Raw genomic sequence first — 27,023 nt, 5'->3', positions numbered from 1 at the left:
CCCTCCACCAAATATGAGCCCCATTTATATGGCAACCCGTCAAGGATAAAGGATCAGATTAGTTAAAAAAAAAATTATTTAAGGAGGGTGAGTTAATTAAATACTTAAAAGTGTATATATCACTATCCTGACAATTTGCAAGTGACGTAAAGAAAGAGGAAGGCTGTAAAAAATGAAAAAAAAACGACATTCTCGAGCGTGGCTTATTTTTTTTTTATTTTGAAGGATTGAAGGATGACGAAAAATATATTTGACGATTTCCACAAGCCGAAGTAAGAAAATTCATCGATAAAGATGAATACGTCCGGCTGCATGTTGCCTATATTCGTTTAAAAATATTAACTATGAGTAATATTAACATGAAGTGTGTATTTTGTGGTGAAACTACTTTGCAAAAATCAATAAAATTTACATTAGAAAAATGTATAAATATTTTAGAATATCGTTGAGGTAAACCGTAGGTACATCTCTCGTTTTCCTCAGAATAGTTTTCAGTATATTGGAGTAATTTGGAACAAAGATTGAGTCTGAAATTAAAATTCTATAAAAGTACACAAATAGGGAGGTAGGTTGAAATTGACCCTCCAAATACTGAAAATGTTAAATTTAATTACGAAGGCAATTATATATTTAACAACTCGTCGGATTATAAAACCATAACAATAAGACTAATTAAAGTAGTGGGCTTGGCTTGGCTTGAAAACGTCAAGCTAACACTCCTATGCCACCAAATTACATATTATGGACTTTTATGCCGTTTAAGCCGTGAGAAAATTAAAAAAAACATCTTTAATGACAGGTACTCGGTATTTAAGTATATACAGATGTAGAAAAATCTTAATTCAATTTAAGTGGGTAAAATATAATATTAACATAATATAAAAATGTATATATATTTTAAACAATAAAAGGATACTTCAGAATATGAAGCAACAATATTCATGTTACAGTATCACTTAATATGTATGACATCTATCGTATTTTAAGCGAAATCTTAATTTAAATGCATTGTTAGGTCATTAGATACTTATGTACATAAAAATAGGGTCTGAATTACCACGAACTTAAACGTTCCCCAAACGAAAATCCAATTAGTATGTTAGAAGCTTTTTTCTACTAAATTAAAAAAATTACACTGGTAATAATTTAACTAGGTTTCTAAAGTTGTTACGGTATCAAACGAAAACAACCGTTGATGAATTATTACAAGAAATTATATATTTAATTCTTAAAATCGGATCTATTGCTATTTGTTGTTATTATTTTTAAAATTAGTATTTTAAAAGTAAAATCTACTATATTTTTAACCTATATAGTAGAACTCAAAACATTATGGTAGGTCTGAGAAAATTGTCAGTTGTCCCAAGATTTCATCTGGCATCACCGCCGGGTGTGTGTGTGCGGCATATAAATTGTGTATCTGTAATTCTCTTTAAATTTAATTGTAAACAATGTGTTTTATAAATTATTCAGACGTACAAGAATAAACTCTTATCCATATCTATACAAATGTTGTGATATAAGATCTTTTGTAAGGTTTTTATATTGATGTGAAGATCTCGTGCTTTGTCTCCGTGTGTGACAATATACTCAAAATGGCGCATCAACTAGCACCGTCTGTAAATTGTTCATTAGACGACATTGACCTCAGTGCATTAAAGGTAAATATTTGATTTATCCTAAAAACATTGTCATATGTATTACTTTGTTTTACGCCCCTTTGTGAAAACCTGTCTAGAGTGCAATGATCTCGCAGGGTGTGAATCATTGGGAAGGTGTTAGGGAATATAATTAGCTTTTATCTATACCTTTCTCGTATATACTTGTTTACAGGATCCTGCTGGAATATTTGAGCTTATCGAAGTTGTAGGAAATGGCACTTATGGCCAAGTATACAAGGTATGTACTTAAAAATTATACTTGCCATGCTATTATATATCTTATGTATTCCAATTTGACTAATATTTACCCTGACGTTGTTGATTATTACTTAGTAATGTAAAGTATTCATTGAACTACAAGACCATTTGCAAGCAACTATTAATATCAATGAACATTATTTAATTTTCATACACTAATGAAGCTTTGGCCTCTTTTTGTTAAAATTATCTTAGATCTTTATGCCTACCAGATTAATTGTAGTTCTAAGTAATGTTATCTCAACAAATATTTATATTTGATAATGCATTTTGTAAATATATTATCAATATAGCCTACATGTGAAATAAATAAATTAAGTAATAAATTTAGTAATAAATAAAATCAAGTTATAATATACATTTATATTTTTATTGCTATAAGAAGAAATATATGATATTTTTTTCTTATTAATATTATGTTTTCTTATTAATTTAATACTTATTTTTTAAATCTACCAACGCTATTGTTAGTCTATATTGCATGAGCAGATATTTATGAATCTGGCTGTACATTTTAATTATATAACAAATTCATAGAACTTCTTAAAAGTAATAAATATTTGTGGATACTAAAAGCTAATTTATAATGATGAAGACACAGTATACTGTGGCATGGCTTTTCATAGTCAAAATTGACTAGGGACATAATATAGTACTTACTTTTAATGAGACTTATAGATGCTATAACTTTAAAATGGCATTTCTAGGGACGGCACACAAAGACCGGTCAGCTTGCTGCCATCAAGGTGATGGATGTGACACAAGATGAAGAAGAGGAAATAAAACTCGAGATCAATGTGCTAAAGAAATATTCAACCCATCGCAACATTGCCACTTACTATGGTGCTTTTATAAAGAAAAGTCCTCCAGGGAAAGATGACCAGCTCTGGTTGGTTATGGAGTATTGTGGTGCTGGTAAGTTTAAATTGTTTATTTAGAGAGTGGTATTCAGTTGTCGAACAAATATATATATATAGAAGGACTAACATAACAGGAAGTGGATGTGAGCACATGTCATAATTAAAATGGATTAAACAGACTACATCTGTGAATTATGACAATAAACACATACACTAGTTTCATACTTGTTGGGATTGATTGTTCTATATCTTTGCATATATTTTATCTGACAACAGTGCATATTGCTTGATTGTATAATTAAGCTAATACTTCCTATTTACCCATTATAAAGACTGTTAGAAGTACTGTTTTCTACAAGGTCGCCAACACACTCTCGAGACCTCACATTGTGAGAGTCCATAGGTAGCTGTGTCACTTAACATCAGTCACCTGTTAGTTGGCTCTATATAATAATAAAATCTGAAGATAAGGTAATTGAAATAGAAAATATTGTACTTTTCAAGAGATTTTTATTATATGATATTAGACTCATATAGAAAATGATCACCAATTGATTAGTAATGTTTACATAGTAAAAAAAATGGCACACATATACCAGTGGCTGCCCCATTGACTATAATATTAATACTTGAGCACTTGAAGAGTTTACAATGAAACATCTCATATAAGTTAATTAATGTTAATTATAGTTGAGAAAAGTTCAATGAACTTTGACTTTGATTAATAAATTTCCCTCTCATTACTGTTGAGTATTTCTTATTATTTATATGACTTTGTTACTTTCTTTAACATGTGTAATTCTTTATGAATCATTTTTGTTCCGATGTGACATGTAATAAGTACCTATCGAAACATCCGCTTTTTAGTTTGGCTTCAAATTTGTTGCACAATTTTCGTTTCTATTGTAGGCATAATAATAATGAAAGTAAATCTTTTTTATATAGTTTCATACATTAAATCTTATTACTTTTAAATAATCGAACACTCCAGATGAAACCTTTAATTATTTTCTAATTTTAATTATAATTATGAATATTATTTAATTTTCAAAATTTTACAATTATGTATGTGTTAAATGTTAAGGTTTTTAACTGCCCGATGATTCTTCTTGCAGTGGTTCCTTTTTGGGTTTAATAGTTAATAAAAGTTCAAAATATCTAGTTGAGAGTTAATGAACCAGGTTCTATAGTTACATAGATAAGTTTAAAATGTGTAATTCAAAACTAATTTCGCCTACATAATACATAAAAAGTATTTAAAAAGATGGGTCAACTGGATCTACAAAATTTTAACATTTCTCATAATATAGAAAGATTTGTTTTATACTAATCGAAGCAATGTAGATATTTATTTATTTCGTAACCAATCATTATTATATATAACAAATAACAATTATACTAAAGATATAGCCACAGATGGAATACATCAAAGGTTCAAACATTTATGAAAGATCAATAGAATTTATGAAATACAATTAATAAGGAGGTATTACCTAGTATGGTTGTGTTGTGTGATGGTGTGATAGTGAGGGTGTATGGTGTGTGCTGAAAATATTTTATACAGTGTAAGTATGGAAAATTCACATTCTTATAAAATATTTCAGGATCCGTGACCGACTTAGTGAAGTCTACCAAGGGGCAGTCATTAAAGGAAGAATGGATATCATATATATGTAGAGAAATCCTCCGGGGGCTGAGCTATCTGCATTCAAACAAAGTCATTCATCGTGATATTAAGGGACAAAATGTTTTATTGACTGACAATGCTGAAGTTAAGTTAGGTGAGTGTGAGAGTAGGGTTAAAAACTGGCAGTAAAAGGCCGGAAACGCATTTGCGAGATATCTGTAATTAAAGGGCCAGCAACGCACTACCGACCTTTCTGGAATTACAAGGCCGGCAACGCACCAGTGAGCCTTATGGCAGTAAAAGATCGGCAACACATTTGCGAGTCTTCTTGAAATGCGATACCACCATGGGTGGTCATATTAGGTGAGCCTTCTGCTCGTTTGCCCTCCATACAACCCAATTGTTTAATGGGATGTATTCCTCCCTCATAGGCCGGCATCAACTGAAATGAGTGTTCATGGGCTCTTTTTTGGCGATCCATCCGAGCCAGTATCGTCAATTAAAAATGTCATATTTCAGTGGACTTTGGAGTATCAGCCCAATTGGACAGAACAATCGGGAGGCGGAACACGTTCATCGGTACGCCGTATTGGATGGCCCCGGAGGTCATCGCCTGCGATGAGAACCCAGAAGCGACGTACGACAACCGGTCTGACCTCTGGTCTTTGGGCATCACGGCGTTGGAGATGGCGGAGAGCCAGCCCCCGTTGTGTGACTTGCATCCCATGAGAGCTCTGTTCCTTATTCCGAGGTAGGTTTTATGATGTCGTTTGGACTAATCCTTTGATTCTCTTATTTGGTGATAAGGGAGCGTTCAAGTATTAACGTAACGAATTGGGGGGGGGGGGGATTGAATAACGCGTTATTGTTAATATTATTTTTTTAAGTTTTAGGTATAAAGAGTCACTGGGGGTGGTCACGACACGTTTTACTATTGGATACAGAAAAGATTACGGTGCGTTTCATGGTGGGGGGGGGGGGGTCCAGAATCTCCAAAAATTGTATGACGTAATACTTGAACGCTCCCTTATAGAAAATGTTTCAGTTTCTTTTGACGAATAAGTTGATTAAAATTATAGTAGGTATAATAAAAATTGGCTTTCTTGAACGCTCCCTAACGTTGTAATTGTAAAATAAATATGTTTATATACTTTTGACAGCTTTGCTTGCTTTTGCTGCTCCTACTAAGAGAGGGGGGGGGGGATTCCAGTTAATCTGCTTACGTAATACTTGAACGGCCCCATATAATGATAATATAAATTGGAAGTCTCGTCCTCAGATTTTTGTATCTGTTTCGTGATCATTTGTCAATCTAATAGGCAAGTAGGTCAGTCTCCTGTGCCTGACACATGTCGACTTTTCGCGCTAAGGCAAAATTTCCTTATGTTAAATGCGCACATACTCCATTGACATAGACATAACTAACAAAACACATAAAATAACAATAATCAAAAAGAAAAATCAATAAATAAAAAAGAAAACAACAATAACAATTGTTTTTTAAGAAAAATGTTTAATTGTGTAATGCGTGTGTGCTGTGGTTGTAATTGGCCATGGCTCAGCATTATGCTGAGGAGCAGAGTTGTTCCACAGCGCTTGTCATTCTGCCAGAGACCACAGCAGCTAGTTTGAATGAGAGTCGCAAGCTGAAACCACGTTTTTCATATATTGTGTCTATTAATTAATATTAAAAATCTGCTAATCCAGGAATCCACCACCACGCTTAAAGTCCAAAAAGTGGGCGAAGAAGTTCCACAGCTTCATCGAGACTGTGCTCGTAAAGGATTACCATCAGAGGCCTTACACCGAACAGCTGCTCAAACACCCATTCATCAGGTGAGTAAGAAAAGCTCTCTAGAAATTAATAGATAAAGCATGAGGCAATTAAGTAAATTTTAAATTTTTGATTACAATCCGCTTATTATAAGTCGGTTAAAAAATTCATGAAATTACAGTGTTCGTACTCTGCATTTAAAGTTTAGATTATTGTCTATTTTGAGTTAACAGATGTATAATTTAATTTTGTTTGTCAGTCTGTGGAGTTTTGTTTGTCTATGTATGTCTTTGTCATTTAAATTTAAATAAAATAAATAGGCTAAAAGTGATTTTCCAGTGAAATAATCTTAGTAGTAATAAGGTAAAATGAAATAATTGTGTTATTTGTATTTATGTATATCATAGGATAATAAAAGCCTTTTGTTAAACTTTATATAATCAATTTCTGTAAAGTTGCATAATATTATAATTTTTCGAAAAATAAGGTCATAAGGAAGTTTCACTTCTTACGTTTGTGCACTAGTACACGAACACATTTTTGTTTGTTTAAGTAAAGATTCAAACATTTACGAAAGAAATCAATAAAAATCATAAAAAAATTTTTTTTCAGAGATCAACCCACAGAACGCCAAGTTCGGATACAGCTGAAGGACCACATAGATCGGTGCAAGAAGCGCAAGCAGGACAACTCTGTCCGAGAAGACTACAAGTATTCGGGCTCAGAGGGAGAAGAGGAAGACAACGCGATAGCGGGAGAGCCTTCTTCTATCGTGCACAATGCCCCTCATCAAGGTGGAGACACTTTGAGAAGGAATTTCCAGCAGATTCAGGAGGGGAGGTGAGTTTTTCGTCGTAAAAGCGTTGTAAATATTCCGCCAAGACAATATTATATTTGTGCAGTTCTTTTCAATGTTTCTTTTTCATTTCCAGAGCCGCAGAAGCACAACAGCCCCAGCCGCCGCCTAAACGCAACAGTAAACGAGAAGAGAGAGAAGAGATTCCAGGTATTCTACTGTTTATGGTCATAGAAACTGGACATTGCTACAATTTACTATCTTCTTTATTTATAATTCTCTATATGCAATTTCGCCGTACTCTAGACTATCTAAAGTTAGTTATTATTATTTGGGAAAAGGGATACTCTTCTTAAATAACATCCCAGAGGCTCTTTTATCTCTGCCTTTTAATAAATTTAAGAAATGCATTAAAGAAAAGCTGTGCAAAAAGGCTTACTACAAAGTTAACGATTATCTAGTTGATAAAAGGGCCTGGGGGCTGGAACTAGTGCTGGACAGGCTACTTCTAATTAATATGTGATATTTGTTTAAAAATAAGTGTTGATTGATGATTTGATATTTTAAAAGAGTATTTTATGTCGGATTTTTCTCTACATCCTCTGTTTTCTTTGCCGTCTGATTCAAATTTAATGATATGCAATAAGTGATACCTGTGTCTTATATTCCCTAATAACCATATGTTATTTATTTTATTTTACTGAACATATATATAAAGAAGGTAGTTAATGTATAATATTTAATTAACAATTAATATAAAACTCAGTCTTAATAAATAATGAATTGGTAAAAAACACGTTTTGTTTGGGAAAAAAATGAGGGTAACACAAAATGTTGTAAATACCCTCTATTTACAACATTTTGTGTTACGATAAAAAATTTAAAAATTTGTTAAATTATTTTTCAGAACCCGGTCCTCCGGCGAGGCCAACAATTCCTCAAAGACTGATCGTAGTGCCAGACCCACAAGCACAACAGCCTAACAGATATAGGTGAGTTACATATACAGTGTGACCTTTATATAACGACATCAAAGGGACTGTGCATTTTAGGGCCTTATAGAGAGTTGTCGTTGAAAGGAGAGAAGAAAAACGTATTCCATATCCATGACTCCTACTTTTTAGTCAATTTGTATATAAAAGAACGAATTTCTTAGAAAGTTCGTATGCATGATGTCGACGGTCGAGTTTATTGCGGACTACGATAAAAAAGAGACAAAAGAACGTACACAGCTCCGCAGTTTTTTACTAATTTTAGCAACTTAAAAAGTAAGAAAAACACTGAACGGATTAAAGCTATGTATTATAATTAAAAACTTATAATTATTTACATAATATTTCATGTGCGTGGTCACGGTGACTTAAAATTTAAAATAAAATAATTAAAATTAAAATTTTAAATAATTATAAGTTTTTAATAATAATACATAGCTTTAATCCGTTCAAAAAGTGTTTTTCTTAATGTGTTAAAGCTATTTTAACAAATCACAACTTATGATATGTATATATTAGTGTATTGATGTTTTAATATAGATTAGTATTGTACCAACATTTATATTAAATAGTCGTGTCTTGAAGAGCCTTTTATCAAAATACTCAGTATTATTATATGGAAGACAAGCTGAACCAACCAAAGCAAATTGATTTCGACGCTTTAGGGAGTTCGTTGTTAAATCCAATGTATTTTATCATTTAAGTATCTTAAGTGAACAATTATATATATATAAATTATGTAAAGTCAAAGTCAAAAATCATTTATTCACATAGGTAACACAATGTACACTTATTAACGTCAGTAAAAAAAATATTTAATGCTTCTAATTTTACATTTACTGACAGTTATCAAATCAAGGGCGTAGAACGGAAGAGAAGAACTGGCAATAAACTCTCACTTTTTTATGTAATAGGAGACAAACGGACAGAAGGCTCATTAGATGTTAAGTGATACCGCCGCCCATGGACACTCGCATTGCAGTAGGCTCGCGAGTGCAATGCCGGCCTTTCAAGAATCTCTCTCTCGTCTCGTTTCTTGAAGGACTCTCGAAGGTGGTGTGTTTTTTGGCAAAAAATGTCATAGAAAACGCTCAATCGTGGAACGGCGGACGTCGAGGTGATTGATACGGATGGTATTTTGTATTCCACCTTGACGTCCGATAATGAAACTCAGCTGCGGGAGATTATTATCATCATTAGACCGAACAACTCTCCTGAACACTCCCCATGGTAAATGCGGTGGGAGATGCACAGATTTTTAATCGCCAAGTATTTTTTGTTTTACTCAACGTGTATAAGGAGCTAAGGAGAAAATTTAGAAAGGCTAAGGTAACAGAACACAAAAAGGTTTGGAAATCACTGGTCTCCGTTACAGCAACCTTGCCTTTAAAAATTAAAGGAACAGAAAATTTAACAGTTTTTGTAAATTGGTAAATTTTTGTATAGAAAATATTTTAATGGGTTTATGTGATAATTCCAGGCCACTTCCGCCTACCCCGAAGTCGTCGGGCTCGTCCAACAGCTCCGGCTCCAATAATGGGACTCCGCCCGCAAGTGGGCCGCAACCCCCGCAGAGGGGTTCGCACCACATGTTCAAACCCATGGTATGGAATACACTATATTGAATAAAAAAAAAAATATTTTGATACTAGGAAAACGTCTAAACTGGATTTGATTAGTTCACAAAACGAGCATTTTCAAGATCAACATTTTTTTTTGCATAAATTGGATTGGACAGACAAAATGAAAAGTGTGTCCATGAATTCAGCACTGTTCCATTTTTTTATTGACAAAACGAACTCTATAGTCAAATTAAAAAAAAACATGGTTTATTTTTTTTTTTAATCCAAATCATTTTTAATGCGAATATGGACATTGAATTTGGATGTTAATTGTCAAATATTCGAAATAATTGAGTTTGTATATTAAAAAAATGTGTGCGTGTACTAGTGTACACACGTAAGAAGTGAAATTTCTTTATGACCTTATTTTTCGAAAAATGATCTACTATATGCTACTTTACACAAATTGGTTAAATAAAGTTAAATTACATAAATTTTAACTAAAGGCTATTATTTTCATAGACAAGAATTCAAATAATACAATTATTTCATTTTGCCTTATTACTACTAAGATTATTACAGAATTTCATTAATTGCAATAGAATTATTACTGTAATTGTTATCGTTATTTTTGTTATTAATGGCTTCGAATCTCTTCGAATCAACCGCAGACAAGAAAAAAATGGCGCGTAACAGAAAAATGTGACGGTATTTTTTTTCCAACGCCGATAAACGCGTTTCATTTTAAAAATATATTACTAAAACGGATGCTTGGAAGGAAATTATATCACAATTAACCATTTGAAGTCTGTCAAAATATATTTTTTATTAGTCTGTGCGGAAGGTAGTCCTAAAGATTTTTGATTTTGGCGACACTAGAACACTAGTTATATTCTGTTTCCGCACAGACTAATAACCGGCAATTAATTTGTGTGTGTTTTTTTTAGCAGATATTTTTGTGTCGTAATATTATTTTAAAAGCTTTTTTTTATTTTCATGTCACGCTGTTTTTGTTTGCACATGCAGATACCGCCAAGAAGGCCAGAGGTGTGTCTTTTTTAACATTTGTTATATGAGCTGAAAATAGCTGTTATATATCTTCAAAGTCATAGTTATCAAGTTTATATGCCGGTTACATAAACTTTTTTCATGTAGAGTCGGTCTTTAGGTTCCACTTTGTAATCGTGTTGATAAGCCAAAATAAGTACTGACAGAAAAAGTACGTAAAAAACAATCGTGTCCTGTGTCGACCAGGAACAAACATCTATGGTAGAAAGTTTTATGAACATTCATTTTGGATTTATTGCTTTTATTTTCCGGGAAAAGTAGGACGTCATTATATTTTACTAACTGCGACTTCGGAGTCTTCATTTTGGTATTCGAAATATAGATACCGGCAAACTTCTTGAACAAATGTTCTTGCTTGCGCAGGAGTGATTTTTAGTTAACCCTGGGGGGCGGGGGGGTCGATCGCGTGATTGGTAAATCAGTTGACGTTTGTGTCCCGCGCTGTGTACGATGCGCCAACTTGCCCCACTCCCTTGTTTAATGCTCAAGAAGTTTGCCGGTATCTGTATGTATTATCAATATTTCGTAGGGTAACATATTGTTATAGTTACAAAGGATGATGATTTACAGGTTTTTAAGTTTGATAATTTTGAGGTTATGGCTTTACCAGGTCGGTAATGGCTGTTTCCACAGATTTTTTGCTTTTCATAAATACTTTGTATGAGGCTTCAAATAACTTCGTATAATGGCTCTTTCGTGTTTGACGCGTATTAAAATATATACAAATGTATATTTATTGAAGTCCAGTCTTACCCTCGAAGTCGAATCTTAACGCTAATCTGAATTTTAAAGATTTTCTATTTAAATTTGCTTCCAGTAATCCACTAAAAGGATATAAAATACTTTTCAAACTTGATAGAGCCGTAGAAAATGGAGAAATCTGTACATCTAATAATATATAATACTTTTTTTAGGACCTGGATAAGCTGGCCGCACAATTGAACGAGTTGGGCGTGGTCTCTGGTAACGAGCCACCGAATCGTCCTCCACGAGCACCAGCTAATGGTCAAGGTATGATTTACGAAGAAATCTATAATTTATTCACAAAAATATAAACTATAACAGTACAAAAATAATATATAATACATATATAACTGTGAACTATGCGAACATATAAAGAAGTCGATAGTGGAGACGGTATGCAGTAGAAACGTCTTTGTTAACTGTTATCTGTTCGGTTCGGGAACGGTTCTGGGTAATATTTTTGGCTTCAAGTGTTAGATGATTGGTTACGCTTTTAATTATTAACTAAAATGTGTATATGTCGCAGCCAACTAGCTTAATTAAAGCCGTTCAATTAACGGCCTAGCCTTTTAACTAAACGGCGCCGTTTAACTATCGGCCTCAAAGATTTAGTCGTAGCGTTTAATAAACTGGCTGGCTAATGCTTAGGCCATTCGTACGATGGAGTGATCATGTGGCAGAAATTACATAGATGAAACACCCGAGACAAAAAAATAATTTGTTTGAGTCAGTCAAAGCTAATTACACATTATTATTTGTCGCTACACTCTTCCATTGTACTTGTTTGTGTTCATGATTACATTAGACTACATTATTCCAAATTTAATAAACTCGATACCAGCTACACTTCTTACTAATATAACAAGAAACAATATTAAATTTAAATTAAAAAAATACTACATAATTCAAACAATTATAAATTATGCATAACATAAATTATGCTATATACGTCATTAAAAAAAATCGAATATAGGAACTCAACTGTATGTGAATGAGAATTCTCGACAAGAACAGGTTTCTTGCATCGGTTATCTATGGCGCGTCAGTGTTTAGATTTGTTTATGACGATTTACGTGTTACGATTTGTTTATAATGATTTAATTATGTTCGACGTCCTGGTGGATAGAAAAACTGTGCACAGTTTGTGTTTCCACCACATCAACTTCCTTTATATTAAGAACACTTATACAATAAATAAATAAATAATGAAACTTTGTGGCAGAAAGTGGAACTAAATTAAAATTAACAGTCAACAAGGCTAGGCAAGTAATGAAACGTCATCGGTCCAAGTCATTTGACAATCTGTTTCATTCAAGTGGCTGAATATCTTTGAGGCCACTAGTTAAACGGCGCTGTTTAGTTAAGAGGCTGTCAACTGAACGGCTGATTAAGCCAGTTGGCTGCGACGTATATACAATATACATATATGTAACTTTAATAATGGCGTGTTACATAACTCCCGGACAATGTTTTTAATTAACTTGTTTTTAAAGGTCAATATTTAAAATTAGTAATATAAAAATAAGACAATATGAAAAGCAAGAGAAATCTGTTTTTTTTATTTTGCAAATACCCGCAAGCAGCCCTAAGGCTATGAGCGAATCTCTTCTGTGGTGCTGTCATGTGGAGTGACTTCCCATTGGCATCCACTCATCTTCTGCCTAGAACTACCGGCATTATTCTAGCTCTAAAGTATGGTGACGGATTAACCGCTCTTTGTATTTAGCTGCCAGTCTTTGAATTTCCTCTTTGATGAGTGAGAACGAGAACAGCATTTCAAGGTGTTCGTGAACTTCGTCGTTGGTTATGTTTGCAATTTCTCTTAGGATCTTGTTCTGTTGTCGCTATGTATTAATGTTGGTATCACTTGCGTTTGCGCAGTTCTGGGTAATATAAATAAAAATATGTTGCTAATATCAAAACTCGACTGGACCAATTCGAGTAGTTTTTAGTCCTTGAAATCAGAGAAACGTTCTTATAAAAGAGAAAAATTTGAAGATACCATGGCGTTCAGAGGACCTGTTCACTCGGCCGCGAAAGTGTGAAGACCGAAGATAATAAATATGCTACTAGTAGTGTTACTTCCAGGTCCACCGGTGGAAAGAAACCCACCAGAACCGACATTTGAAGAGTCCGACAGTGATTCGGATCCAGACGAGGGCGGGGGTCGAGTCAGGAATGATGGGACGCTGTTGGCCAGTGACCCACCCAAACCACTGTAAGTAGTATTTTAAGATGGCCGGTTAACTGGAATCCTTTACTCGACTCGACTTCGTCTTGTCTATTGTATATGTCGCAGCCAAATAGCTTAATTAGCCGTTTAATTGACGGCCTAGCCGTTTAACTAGAGGCAGAAAGTGACAGAAAGTGAAACGTCATCGGTCCAAGGCCTAGCTCTTTGTTCAACTGGCTGACCATCCTTCAGGCCGCTAGTTAGTTATGAGGCTATTAATTGAACGGCTAATTAAGATATGGCGACATATATATATAATATAGAAAATTGTCTTTTCCGATTAATACGATAAAAAACTATATTTTTTTGGGGTCATTTTATATACATATATGTGTGTGTTTGTATATGTGTCCAACGAAAAAAATGTCCCCAAAAAAATCGTTTTTTTTAATCGTATTAATCGGAAAAGACAATTTTCTTCGTTATATTTCAATACACATAAATAGTGGCGCGCTGCGACCCTTTTTAGGTCTGGGCCTCAGATTTCTGTCCTCGATTATTTGTCGATCTAATAGGCTTTAGTGTTATTTTTAATTAATTTATAATTTTTCAACAATGTTTAAAACGTTTGTAGTGAAGTTCAAAGAATGCGACAGTTTTTAAAGTTCTAAGAGTTCTGAGAGAGAGCTTCTTGATACAGACAAGGCAGCTTTCGTTGTATTTACGGTTTAAAGAAAACATCTAAGAAATATTTTTATCATTTTTTTTTAAATTTTTATTAACTTTTTTATTTCATTTTTTTTTAATTTTCAATAATTTTTATAATTTTTTTTTAATTTTCAATAATTTTTATCATTTTTTTTTCAATCACATTTATAATTTTCTTTTTAGTTTTTTTTAAATTTTTAATTGACAATATTGCGTTGTTTTCAAATTAACTACAGATTTATAAATACTATAAATGTGTGTGTGTTATAAATACTATACCTGTGCATTCTTTAGGGAAATAAAACTTGACTTCTTGTAAAAATGGTATTGTTCCTAATAAGACCTTCGCTGGTCCAGTACAATTAGAAGTTATGGTGGACGTTGCATTACAATAATTTTAAAGTTGCGCCTTGTATAAAATTTACAAACGACGCAACATCGGCCCTTGAAACTCTTTTAACATTCTTTATATTCTTGTACCGGCAACTTAATATATTTTTAAATAATTTTGAAACAAATCATCATATTTTGTCATGAATTATGTTATTTTTCGAACCGTATTTAAAAGCATTATCATCATACTAAACATTCTACCCTCATTTTCTTTATGTTGCTACTTTATTTTGTTCATACCCTCTATTTAATTTCGCAATATTTTTCATCGATACCTTTCTGATATTTTCCAACGCTTGTCCCTGCTTCATACATACAATCTTCCAAACCCATACCTGAAATTTAATTTCCATCTACCCTATTTTCGATAATGATTCACCATACCATACCTTGGACACTTGGTTTACTTCATATATCCTTCCTTTTTCGTTTTATTTCGGCTTGTTAGTCCCGAATTTTGCTATAGGCCAGGACTGTCCGCCGTGTCGGAAGACGGAGCCGGTCCTCCCACTCGTCCATTGCCCCCAACGCCTGACGACGATGACCCCCACGCTGATAGAACGCTAGTGAAGCGGGTGAGTTTTTTGGGATTTTGGGGCAAAGTCTTGTATCGGGAAATATTTTCTCAGAATGATTAATATTCATGATAATAATGACTGGATAGTTTCGTATGTCAAACTGAATACGGTTTTGACGTGATTGTTAGCACTAATCTCGACTGAATGTGTCCCGCTAACATATATTTACAATTTACGATTTATTTTTTAATAAAGTATTCGCAGTGTTATGTTCTGTAATAATTATAATGAGAAATATTATACAAGTACAAAACTTTGCTCTCAATTATTTGGCATGTGTTCAAAGTTGTTGAAGCTGTTTGAACCCACTTACTTATAATTTAATATCAGTTAAAAATTAAATAGTTTTGAAGAATTTATAAGTAAGTGGGCGAGACATTTTGAGTCATACTTTTAACCTATCATGTGAAATCTTCAAATTATTATGGTTTTGATCTCTCCCCTTGCAAGTCCTTATATTCCAAATTTATTTACATAAACAGTAGATGTGGTTTATGGTATATCTCTTAATATTTATGGGTGGGGTTACAATTTCACGCCAAAATAGTGAGCAGAATTGTTTATAATTTTCTTTGTGCTTTTCATACTAATGTTAAACCAGAGGGAAAACGAGAAGAGACAGACGGACGTCGACGAAGCCGTCCTCTTAAAGGACTGGGACTTTGCTAGATTTTTCCCATCGAGAAATAATAAAGAAGAGAAACAGGATCCCAGCAAGGCGGAACGAGCCCAGCTCCAACGTCAGTCCAGAATTGAGATGGAAGACGGCTGGGTCAAATACAAGGCGATAGCCACGCCCCCGTCTCGTGTCAAATTCCCAAAGACAGACAAGACCACGCAGGAGAAACTTACAGACATTCTGAAGTTCAAAAAGGAACAAGAGGAGCCGATCCCTCCAAATAGATTTTTCAGAGGCTTCCGCAGGGAGAACTCCGACTTCTTCCCGCTTTCCAGCACGCGCCACTCGGCCATTTACATCCCGAAGCACGAGGCTCCACCTGGCGCGAATAAACAACGCTCCAGCGGTATTTTCAATCACACAAGGAAACAGAGCAGACCTCAAGTACACGGCGAGCCTGTGCTGACTGATTTCATAAAAATGGACAGTTTGAAGCTCGTGCAAAAGCCCAAACCCGATCCGAGGGCTTCCAATCCAATTGACGCGCTGAAGAGTGTCGCCGAATTAATAAGACAGGACAGCGAAACCAACAGCCGCCAGAGTAGCGTGAACAGCGATTCACCAGCCACGAGCATTTGCTTTGAGAATACACTGGATCTCACTGCGAACACGTTGAGCAAAGAGAACGTGGCGTACAAACCACGCAGGGAGAAGACTGAGTCCGATATTGTATTCAGAAGGAATTGCAATCGGAACGATGAGGTCCTGTCGAGGCAGGAAGCGGTTATAGCGCAGGACCAGGTAATTGCTTGGGATAGTTAACATGTATGAGGTAACAACTAACTTTGCTATGCTATGGGGCTGGTTGTGGGTTCGATTTCAATATCGCTCGTGTATTTTGGCGTGATCTAGATAGCTATGCCGTAGTTTCCATTAACAAAGCACCAACTAATATATTTCTTTTGTTCTGTGCGCGACCGTTTCCTGCCAAGATGAGAGGAGATGTAACATTCGGGAATGATCATTAATTCACAGAAGCTGGAGGACATCGTCGTGTGTATGTGTTGTGCATGTGTTTGCTAGTGTGCTGATGCTGGATTAATATCGCGCTCGACTCGAAGTTCACTTCAACACTAACGGATCGGAGAACGGGTTTTGGCGCATCGTAGTCGTGGCGTCAAGTCTCGTTTCTCTTACCATAAGCCGTCCATAATCACGTGATGTTCGACCCTCCCTTCGGGTGACGTATCCCCCAATTATGGGGGGGGGGGTGTAAAACTAAACAACCACAAAACACGTGTATTTTTTGTACCTATGGAGTATCTTAGAATTTTTAGAACAATATCTTATATAGGTGTCACGATACGGTCATAACTGTTGTGGTCCTTCCGTGGTTAACGTCTCCTCCACAGCATATTGCTGAGCCGGGGCCAGTTACCACCACAACACACACACATTAAAAACTTACAATGTACCTTATTCCTTTTTGTTTGTGTGTATAAGATTAATATTGGTGTCATCATGCCAAAAACATATTATATGTACGTCTACATTATCCTGGGGCCACGGATTAGCAAGACTTTCTGTCAACACTATCTTCGCGCGTTACTCCAAACCCCACCACCCCATATATCGTGGTTTTTGCCTTTCTAACCTCACGTGATTGATGGACAGCCTCTAACACCCCCATTAAATAGTACATAATAATTTCATTCATGAACCAAAACGTCTAGAGGGACTTAAAATGTTAAAATTTAAATCAAAATGGCGGATGTGTTGATTAGGTTTGTTTATTATGTAATTTTATTCTAGCTAATTCCCCTTTGTCGTCGGAGATATTCAATAATTATATAATATTGTCTTTTATTAAAATAACTTTTACACATTTATAGAAAACACTTTTTGAACGGATTGAAGCTATGTATTATTATAGACATATAATTATTTTAATTTTTTTTCTGACGTTTCGCGTGCTTTACAGCGTGCGTGGTCACGGTGACTGAAGACTAAAAGTGTTGAATGTCAAAAGTATCACAGCTGTAGAGAAAGTTGTGTTATCTGTATTTATTTCCCCGGAGTTGGTATCAACTAGCGTCGGAAAAAAAATTAAAATTATGTAAAATAATTGTAAGTTTATAATGATACATAGCTTCAATCCGTTGAAAAATTGTTTTCTTTCCATAATTATATGTTAGAGGATGTGAAAATATGTGTTAGATTATTGAGGGAGACGATTTTGTCGAAAACATTAAAGCATTGCCGATAACTGGTCTGCTGAATAATTTTCAATTGGGTTACGCTACTAAGTGAAATATTTGTAAAATTCCCACTCCTCATAGGGTCGTTCAAGTGGCAATGAAGGTAGTGGCTCCAGGACTAGCTCGGTACTCCCCGACCTGTTGAGCCAGGCCGGCCAACCCACCACCCCGCCGAGACACGACAAGTCCACCAGCGAAGAGGTAAGAAATATCGTTGTTCATATGGGTCTTTTAAATCGTGCATATTATTCACATCGATCATTTTGTGTGCTTAATTTTAAGGTGTTAGACGCTAGACTTTGATGGGTTTCCCGATCGATATATCTAGTGTTCAGTCGTTGGGTGCCCATGCAAATTACGCGCTTTTAAAATTTAGTATTAATATAATAAATTGTCAATCATGCACTCGCCAACGGAGACACGACCGCGGCAGTGGCAGAACTCCATAAACCGTGTAAGTACGAACGCTGACAATGCTTTATAGCGTATAGAATGTTGATCCATATCTTCTCTTTTCATTTTCATAGCTTTGACTATACGGGGGTGGGTTTTTTGTTTATTCTAACTGGCAATGACGGTCTGTCTCCCTTCTGTGTACAAAATTTATAGCATATACTAATTGATGGTCGCATGGCTGGATTTTGTTTTATTGTTACGCGATGATTTTCAATTGCAAAGTGCAATTTTCTAAGTAAAACTTTATAATCATATTTATCGATAATGCAAAATTGTCGTTCAATAGCGACATATTTCTTTTAGCGATACTGTGAATCAGTGATGCCAACTTTGGGAATCAAGATTTCTTAGGTGTTTTTAGGTGATTTATTTGAGTACATCACAAAAAGCAAGGCTTTTTATTCAATTATACTTTTGTATTCAAAGAAACTAATAGTATGATAGTTGCTAAATTTGTACACGTGTCTTTTGAAGGAATCTGTGTCTCTGGGGTAGCATAGCAAAATGTAGAATGTTGGTATGTACTGAAACCGTAGGCTAAGTAAAATCACAACACACCAACTGAGTGTAAAGTATAAGAAGTGCATAACAATAACAAAACCACACAAAGTGTAACACTAATTACAACTAAAAGTAAAATCTATAGAAAATAATAATAGTACAAACATAAATGTAAAAGTTCTAAGCTTAAAGAGTAATAAATCGTAAAATTGTAAATACAGTTAGGTTGTAATCTATCTCGCGAGATTGTGAACTGTCGAAAGATTGCGTACGTCAACGTACTGCTTACAATTAAACGTATTATTCTTCGGTAGATTGTTATCTGTCGAAGTGAAACCATCAAATTACAATCTTAAAATTGTCAACGGTCCGAAGGAGTTGTTGGAAGTTATACTTCTTTTGCGTAAGGGAGCGTTCAAGTATTACATAACGATTGGGAGGGGGGACCCTCTTGCGGGGCGGGGCGGGGATTGAATTACGCGTTATTGTTAATAATATTTTCCACTTTCCAGTACTTTACACCATAATGGTAAGTTTTAGGGTATGATCACCCCCATGAAACGTTTTACTATTGGATACACATACATAAACGTTACGGCGCGTTTCATGGGGGGGGGGGGGGGTCAAGAATCTCCTAACAAGATAAAAATCTTTTCAAAAAATTTTGTTCTACGTTTGTAGAAAAAAACAACACTAACGATGGTAAAAACCGAAAATGTTGACTATAGCTGCGTAAATTTTTCACTAACGGGCCAAAAGTAGTATAACTTCAAAAATATTCAATGCATTTAACTGACACCTAATTCGGATGTGTTGTGTGATGGTGTGAATGTGAGGGTGTGTGAGGTTTGCTCATGATGCAGGCTAATATTCTTAAAACTGTTGTTCAGATTTCGCGATATCTTTAACAAGTCAAGACTTATCAAATATACAAAACTGGATTTTGTATTACAATTAAAGTTGCTCCTAGGGAACTGTTGGAGTTGGCATCACTGCTCTAATCATTATCATTAAATCACAAATCATTGCCTGCAAACACAATGTAGATGCCGAGCAATAACTTTCCGAAGACGTAAACTAATAAGAGGCATTCATCAATTACGTAAGCACCGGTGAGCCCATTATTAGGCATTAATTCCAGAAAGTCTGGCAATATTTGTTGTAATATATTTATATTGTATTTAAAATTGTGGACTTTTTTAATATATAACCAAACGAGCAGGAGGCTCTCCTGATGTTAAGTGATACCCACGGATATTTTGTCATTTTTATTATGGTAATAAAAATATAAATTACGACTCGCGTACAGTTTTTGTACTTGTACAGAGTTCTTGTACAAGGGCTTGTCTTTAGCCCGAACTCAATAATGCTTTTTTATTTTTCATGTATACCTTTTTAGTCTCGTTTGTTTCGTAGTAACTGTTTAGTTTTGTCTTAATAACTATATGTAATATGTATTTTTGCACTTCTTGTCTACCTTATAGAATTTAATAAAAAAAATTCTCTCAGTGGTTGCCTGGAAGAGATAGCTTGAAAGCGATAAGGCCGCCAGATGACCTCTTTTCATTTAATTATGTTCATTTTTTATATTGTAATGCAATGAAATGGTAGAATAAATAAACTGTTCGAGTCGCGTGGAATCTATTGGAGTACGGGCACTGGCATCTCTAAACAGAAATGCGTAATTAATGAATGCTTTAAGGGAGATGGAACTAACAGTATGCCAGAGATAGTTCGCCTGCCTAACTACAGAATTCTCTTACAGTATAGGCAAGCCATAGCTGGTGGGCCTTCCCCTCATCATCATCACATTTCCTCCGTCCAATCCACACCGTCGAAGTCCTTCGTATCACCCTTACAGCATTCCCCGTCGAACACGTCCGTTGGCTCCCAACAATTCCTTCCATTGCAACAGAAGCAGAGGTCTTTCCTCACGTTCGGCTTCGGGGCCGGGTCCACGGGCAGCACGGGCGGTTCGGGCAACGCTTCCAGGCGGGAGAGTCACGTCAATGTCAACGTGACGCCGACGGGACACGATCTGTCGTCCGACACGCCGGAGATACGAAAATACAAGAAGAGATTCAACTCGGAGATTTTGTGTGCGGCGTTGTGGGGTGAGAGAGATTGTCTATTATCTATTTTGGTGTTTCATCTACCACAGCAAATTATAAAGCAAATCCTTCCAAGTGTGCTAACTACAGATGTTTGTCCACAAACTTCTCGAAAACAGCAATTCATAAACGTGTTGGATGTTTTAAATTATTCGTATTATAAGGACAACAGTGCAAAATTCATCAAAATTCGTTAGTTTTGGACATTTGACAGGAATTAAATTTTTCTAAATTACTTTTCCAGGTGTGAACCTTCTAATTGGTACTGAGAACGGTCTGATGCTGTTAGACCGTTCTGGCCAGGGCAAGGTGTACCAGCTGATATCCAGACGAAGATTCCAGCAGATGGAAGTTCTGGAGGGGCAGAATATTCTGGTCACCGTCAGTGGGAAGAAGAATCGTGTACGGGTGTATTATCTCAGCTGGTTGAAGTCCAAGATCTTACGGACGGACGGATTAAGTGATGTATGTATTACTAGCTTTTCCAGTTATCCACTTGGAACCAAACTTTGATTTTAAAGCATAAAATTTCATATCATAAGTAGAGGATTATTTTATATATATAATAGGGGGGCAAACGGGGGTCCTTTAGCTAAGGACAGTCATCGTAGCCCATGTACCCCCATTCTAAGTGGGTGCGTGGCCGGCCTTTGAGTACACTTACATTGAATAGTTGGCGGTTGTATCTCTTAGGGGAGTCGATTACACCGAAACGGACTGTGGAAGACAAGACTTCCCATCCAGGTGTTGATGGAATTGTTGTGTTGAAACGAGGCAAGAGGAATCAGTCCAAATAATTCTTACTCACCAAATACACTTTGTAGTAGAGATAGAGAGAATCAAGCTGATCAGTAAAATGTTGGAGATTGACAATCCGACAAGAGCTACGCTGAATTTCGTCGAAGAAGTTGGTACATGAAACATAGCTATTCAATTAAGGGTACATATTGGAAGTTATTTTCAAAATCTGTGGTTTAATTAAAAGTTGTTTTTTTACGTTACTATCAAAATACCTTACAAAAAGTAGGAAAATATATACAAAAATAAGTGCAGATACCGGCAAACTTCTTGAGCATTAAACAAGGGAGTGGGGAAAAGTTCATCGTAGCGCAAAAAGCGCATCGTACACAGCGCGGGACACAAACGTCAACTGATGTACTAATCACGCGATCGACACGTCACTCCCCACCTAGGGATACCTAAAAATCGCTTCTGCGCAGGCAAGGACATTTGTTCAAGATGTTTGCCGGTATCTAATAACATCACAATAACTTACCGCGCTTGAACTAACATATACCGGATGAATGTTAACGTCTAGTGCTTCTAGTTTTGAACTTGAGATCGCAGAGTTAAATTTATTTATTGTATAAATAATCGTAATAGAAATGATGTTGGTGTGGTGGAAACATAAACTGTACATAGTAAATAATATATTAATATCAATATTTGTCACTTTAATTTCGAGTGTCCAGTTTGATACTGAACTGCTAGAACTGCGCCAATACATGCCTGGGCAGCCGCTCATTCTTACGTCAGACCGGTGTCCGTCACGCAGGTGGTGCGTCAGCCATAAATTGATCCCCTGGATGTTTTCCAGTGCGTGAACACACGTTCATACCAGCCCATACACCACCGTACGTCCGGCAAAAAAACAACGTACACAAGCGTTGAAGAGCGTATTGCCTTCTGGCAATGTGAGTGTTCATGGGCGGCGGAAATACAATCTAAATATTGGTGACTGTGCGTACATATGTGTGTGACGATAGAATGACTCGTTCTGTCTTCACAGCAAGTGGAGAGGCGGAATGGTTGGATCAACGTGGGTGAGCTTCAGGGCGCGGTCCACTTCCGCATCGTTAAGTACGAGAGGATCAAGTTCCTGGTCATCGCATTGAAGGATTCCATCGAGATTTACGCGTGGGCCCCGAAGCCCTACCATAAGTTTATGGCCTTCAAGAGCTTTGGTGATCTCCAGCACAGGTTGGTCGAAATATTCATAATAATAAATGCGTACAGACAAATTTTCTTTATCATTTTCGTTTAAAATATTTTAAACACAGTTTTTCTATACTTGTTTATATATTGAGTTAAAATTAAATTAAGGTAAAATCAAGTAGTCTATATTGGTTGTTAAATAAATAGTCTCAAAATTTTAGTAAGATTAAAGATTTAGTTAATTAAAATTAAGATTTAATAGTAATAAAAATAAATTAAATAACTGTTAATAATTAAAACTAACATTGATAAGATTTTTGTATATCTGTTTTTTTTTTATTTAATTTGGTATCGAAAAAATACTACGCGCGATAGCACTTAAAAGCCAACTAAAGTGTCTAGCGAAATACAATACGTGCGGACAACGCGGGTGAGAGAGACAACAAACTGAATAATCCGCGGGGTTTCCCCGGGCATTGATAATCCGTGCTGCGTTTGAACGAACTAGTTAGTACTAGTAAACAAGATGCGTGTTTACATTACATCGGCAATTGAAATATCGTTTTCAATTTTCTAACTATATGTATTCTTCGAGATAATTTACCATGTTAGGGAGCGTTCAAGTAATACGTAACGAATTGGGGGGGGGGGGGTCCTCTTGTAAAACGGTACGACGCGGGGTGGGGATTGAATAACGCGTTATTGTTTTCCACTTTCCAGTACTTTACACCACATAATGGTAAGTTTTAGGTATAAAGAGTCACTGGGGGTGGTCACGAAACGTACGTTTCATGGTTCCAAAAATTGTGTGACGTAATACTTGAACGCTCCCTTATAGAAAATATTTTCAGTTTCTTTTGTCGCATAATGATTAAAATTATAGTAGGTATAATAACAATTTGCTCTCGTTTCCAGACCTCTCTTAGTGGATCTAACAATAGAGGAAGGCACCAGACTGAAGGTTATCTATGGATCAGCTGATGGATTCCACGCTGTCGATCTGGACACCGCCAGCGTTTACGATATTTATATTCCCAAACATGTAAGTTTTTCTGTATAACATCGACATCCGTCGTCATGCGTTTAACTGAATTATATGAAATATATGTTATTTGTATATTATTCAATACAAAAAATATCACATACAGATCAAATTATAAACTATTTTGAGTCAGTTAAAAATGTTATTAACACATGCTAATATACTAAAATTGGTAAATATAATAATCTATCAACATACCAGCGTTGATATTTCAACTGTATTATCATAATAGCCAATGTTCAGCCATTTACAGAATGTTATTTTGTTTTTACAGTGCATTATAATTAAAAAACCACTGTGGTTTTATACATGTAACATAGCAGTCTTGTTTAGGACAAATGCATATAAAAGTAGTTTTCATCTTACTTTTAATATTAGGCTATCATATAACTGACCGGGTAGTCCATTTATTTGCAGCAGTGACAAATATCTCAAAGTGCTCTCTGATTATATATGAAGTTCCAATTCTATAGCCATACAGTGATTGTTATATTTTGTCTTCGACATGTAGGGTACAAACATTCTTGCAAAGTATACTGATAAATTTTACTTACAAGTTACATAGATATACATTTCATTTCATATTTGAATTTTTTAAAATTTCTTTCCAGACCCAAGGTGCAATAGTTCCTCACTGCATCGTACCATTACCAAACTCAAATGGCGGACAACTTTTGCTGTGTTATGACAATGAAGGAGTGTATGTTAACACATATGGACGTGTTAGTAAGAATATTGTTTTACAAGTGAGTATTTTTTTTAAAACGTTGGTTATAAACGTTAGCCTTAGTTCGGGTTTCAGCAAAATAAAAATAATATTTGTATGGCTCAATGTAGTGACTGATTTTTCATTTTTAAAATGCTTACAACTGTCTTTATTATAAGAATTATCTGAGCGATTTTACGGAATATAGATGAATTAAAAAAATCAGTCCTATAAATCCAGATGTTAGGTCGTTGTCCTAAGGTCATTCACCTTTTGACTGATCCATGTTACTGGAAGATCTTTTATGACAAAAAACAATTTAAACGATGTGGTAGAAAAAGTTATTGTGTTAAGTAATTGGTTTTCATTTTAAGAAATAATTCTTAAAATGAAATTAGTAATTTTAGTTGTTTTAACTTTTCAGTGGGGTGAGATGCCAACATCAGTAGCATACATTGGAACTGGACAAATAATGGGATGGGGCAACAAGGCCATAGAAATCCGGTCAGTGGAAAGCGGCCACCTTGATGGTGTATTTATGCACAAAAAAGCCCAACGGCTGAAATTCTTATGCGAGCGCAATGACAAAGTATTCTTCTCGTCTGCAAAAGGCGGCTCTTCCTGCCAAATATATTTCATGACGCTCAATAAACCGGGCATGGCCAACTGGTAACAAGACAAGAGGGCGAAGGCCCCGAAAACTGTGATGCGAAAAGCCCTAATCACAATATATCAAGTGATTCTTCAGACGTGCTCAAAAGACTTGAGGACTGTGGCATTTTGTACTGAATTATGTAATTTCAATACATGCTACTAAGATATATAATATATTAAGCAATAACCTATAAAGTAATGTTTTTATATTGACAATTATTGATAAGTAAGTTAATGCTTAGAATTTATTTTGCAAATACAAATCGGACTAGATATGCCATATATAATTTGGTAATAATTGGTTATGTTCAAATATTTGCCATGACGGAACTTGTAATCGTAGGTGATGTAAATTATTCTTTTAAGAACACAAATCTGCACTTAGCTCACTGTATATGATTATTATCACAATCTGCAATATTAACCATGAATGATGAATCCAAAATTTGGTACTATTTATTATTTATTTGTTATGTATATTATTTACATGTATAAAGATGTAACTGTGCATATTGAAATTATATATTTGATGACTTTTTTATTTGAATTACCTTAGCCCAATAAAACACAAAATATTGATATCTTTTGTTTTATTTTAATGATACAAAATATACTTTTTTTTAATAATAAATAGCCTTTGAATTCTACATCTGTTCATTGATTATTTTTCTTTATAAGCCAGTACTGTACACACATTGTCAGTCTTTGTCCTAAGATATGAATTTTTTGTTAATTGCAAACTTTAACCTCCATTTGTGTATGTGACTCTTGGAGACAGACATTACGACTCTTAATGTAACCATCAATGTTAAAAATTCTAAAGGCAATCTTAATCTCTAGGCTAACATTGCTCTTTATAGTCTTGACAACAAACAGTGATGATAGATGAATCAATGAATTAATCCACTTCTAGACAATGTTTCAGTTTCCTTGTTTGACATTGGAACTAACATTAGACCAGGCACAGGGGCTTGCATTTCCAAGTCTCTTAAATTGTTAACCTTTACTTTAAGATTACTGCGTAATGTGTTAATATCTATATCAAGTTGTTTCTGATCTGCTTCTAGCAATGCTTTTGTCGACTCCATGTTGTGTTTGACAAGCACAGAACCAATGGTCACCCAACATTTCTTTTGTTTGGCTTTTACCAGGTCCCTCAAAGCTTCCCGGTTTTGATTTCTCCTTTTATCCAATAACACTATTTCACGTTTATCACTTAAAATTTCATCAGCTAATTTTTCTACTGATACCAGATACTTTAAAGTTTTTGTCTGATCATCCATTTCATTTCCCTTAAGTCTTACCAACTTAAAAATTTAACAAGAATTTTTAATTTTATGCTTAAGTTTCGGTATTGTAAATTATTAACACGCATGCACAATGAAACTCCCATTTAATATTACATTATATATATGAAAAATCGAATAAAATGTTATATTACACGAGTTACACACTACACAGTAGTTATCCCAATTTTCAAATACAAGTTAAAATGTGTAAAAACAATAGACTGTCATTATCAAGTAACTGTCATGTCAAGGCTATGT

At 35.0% G+C, this 27,023-nt stretch overlaps 2 protein-coding genes across 6 annotated transcripts; one reads left to right on the top strand and one right to left on the bottom strand.

The window, feature by feature from the left end:
• The first annotated feature begins 1,375 nt into the window (after positions 1–1,375).
• Positions 1,376–26,057, top strand: LOC123717910 (serine/threonine-protein kinase mig-15). Of its 5 annotated transcripts, none has more exons than XM_045674175.1 (22): positions 1,376–1,661; positions 1,834–1,899; positions 2,627–2,834; positions 4,384–4,560; positions 4,926–5,157; positions 6,114–6,242; positions 6,793–7,020; positions 7,113–7,186; positions 7,884–7,968; positions 9,449–9,572; positions 10,557–10,577; positions 11,513–11,609; positions 13,431–13,560; positions 15,083–15,191; positions 15,796–16,614; positions 18,153–18,272; positions 20,944–21,142; positions 21,384–21,604; positions 22,929–23,119; positions 23,990–24,116; positions 24,728–24,862; positions 25,247–26,057. In XM_045674175.1, the coding sequence occupies exons 1-22, from the start codon at positions 1,596–1,598 to the stop codon at positions 25,493–25,495; spliced, it is 3,807 nt and encodes a 1,268-aa protein (XP_045530131.1). In that variant the 5' UTR covers positions 1,376–1,595; the 3' UTR covers positions 25,496–26,057. The 5 variants fall into 5 exon arrangements, with proteins under 5 accessions (XP_045530131.1, XP_045530129.1, XP_045530130.1 ...); XM_045674173.1 differs by having other exon boundaries at positions 20,794–21,142; XM_045674174.1 differs by lacking the exon at positions 10,557–10,577 and having other exon boundaries at positions 20,794–21,142.
• Positions 26,056–26,982, bottom strand: LOC123717911 (p53 and DNA damage-regulated protein 1). Its single transcript, XM_045674179.1, has one exon. The coding sequence runs from the start codon at positions 26,757–26,759 to the stop codon at positions 26,367–26,369; it is 393 nt and encodes a 130-aa protein (XP_045530135.1). The 5' UTR covers positions 26,760–26,982; the 3' UTR covers positions 26,056–26,366.
• Between the last annotated feature and the right edge of the window lie 41 nt (positions 26,983–27,023).

Source organism: Pieris brassicae, chromosome 13 (genome assembly GCF_905147105.1).
Source record: "Pieris brassicae chromosome 13, ilPieBrab1.1, whole genome shotgun sequence".
Classification (NCBI taxonomy): domain Eukaryota; kingdom Metazoa; phylum Arthropoda; class Insecta; order Lepidoptera; family Pieridae; genus Pieris; species Pieris brassicae.
This window is presented reverse-complemented; position numbering and strand designations above follow the sequence as displayed.

Bases quoted from the DNA above. Each gene is read 5' to 3' on its own strand.
- LOC123717910 (XM_045674173.1), top strand. From the start codon at position 1,596: ATGGCGCATCAACTAGCACCGTCTGTAAATTGTTCATTAGACGACATT. The intron at 9,573-10,556 runs GTATGGAATACA...TTGCACATGCAG, and splicing joins ACCACATGTTCAAACCCATG to ATACCGCCAAGAAGGCCAGA. The intron at 10,578-11,512 runs GTGTGTCTTTTT...TACTTTTTTTAG, and splicing joins TACCGCCAAGAAGGCCAGAG to GACCTGGATAAGCTGGCCGC.
- LOC123717911 (XM_045674179.1), bottom strand. From the start codon at position 26,759: ATGGATGATCAGACAAAAACTTTAAAGTATCTGGTATCAGTAGAAAAA.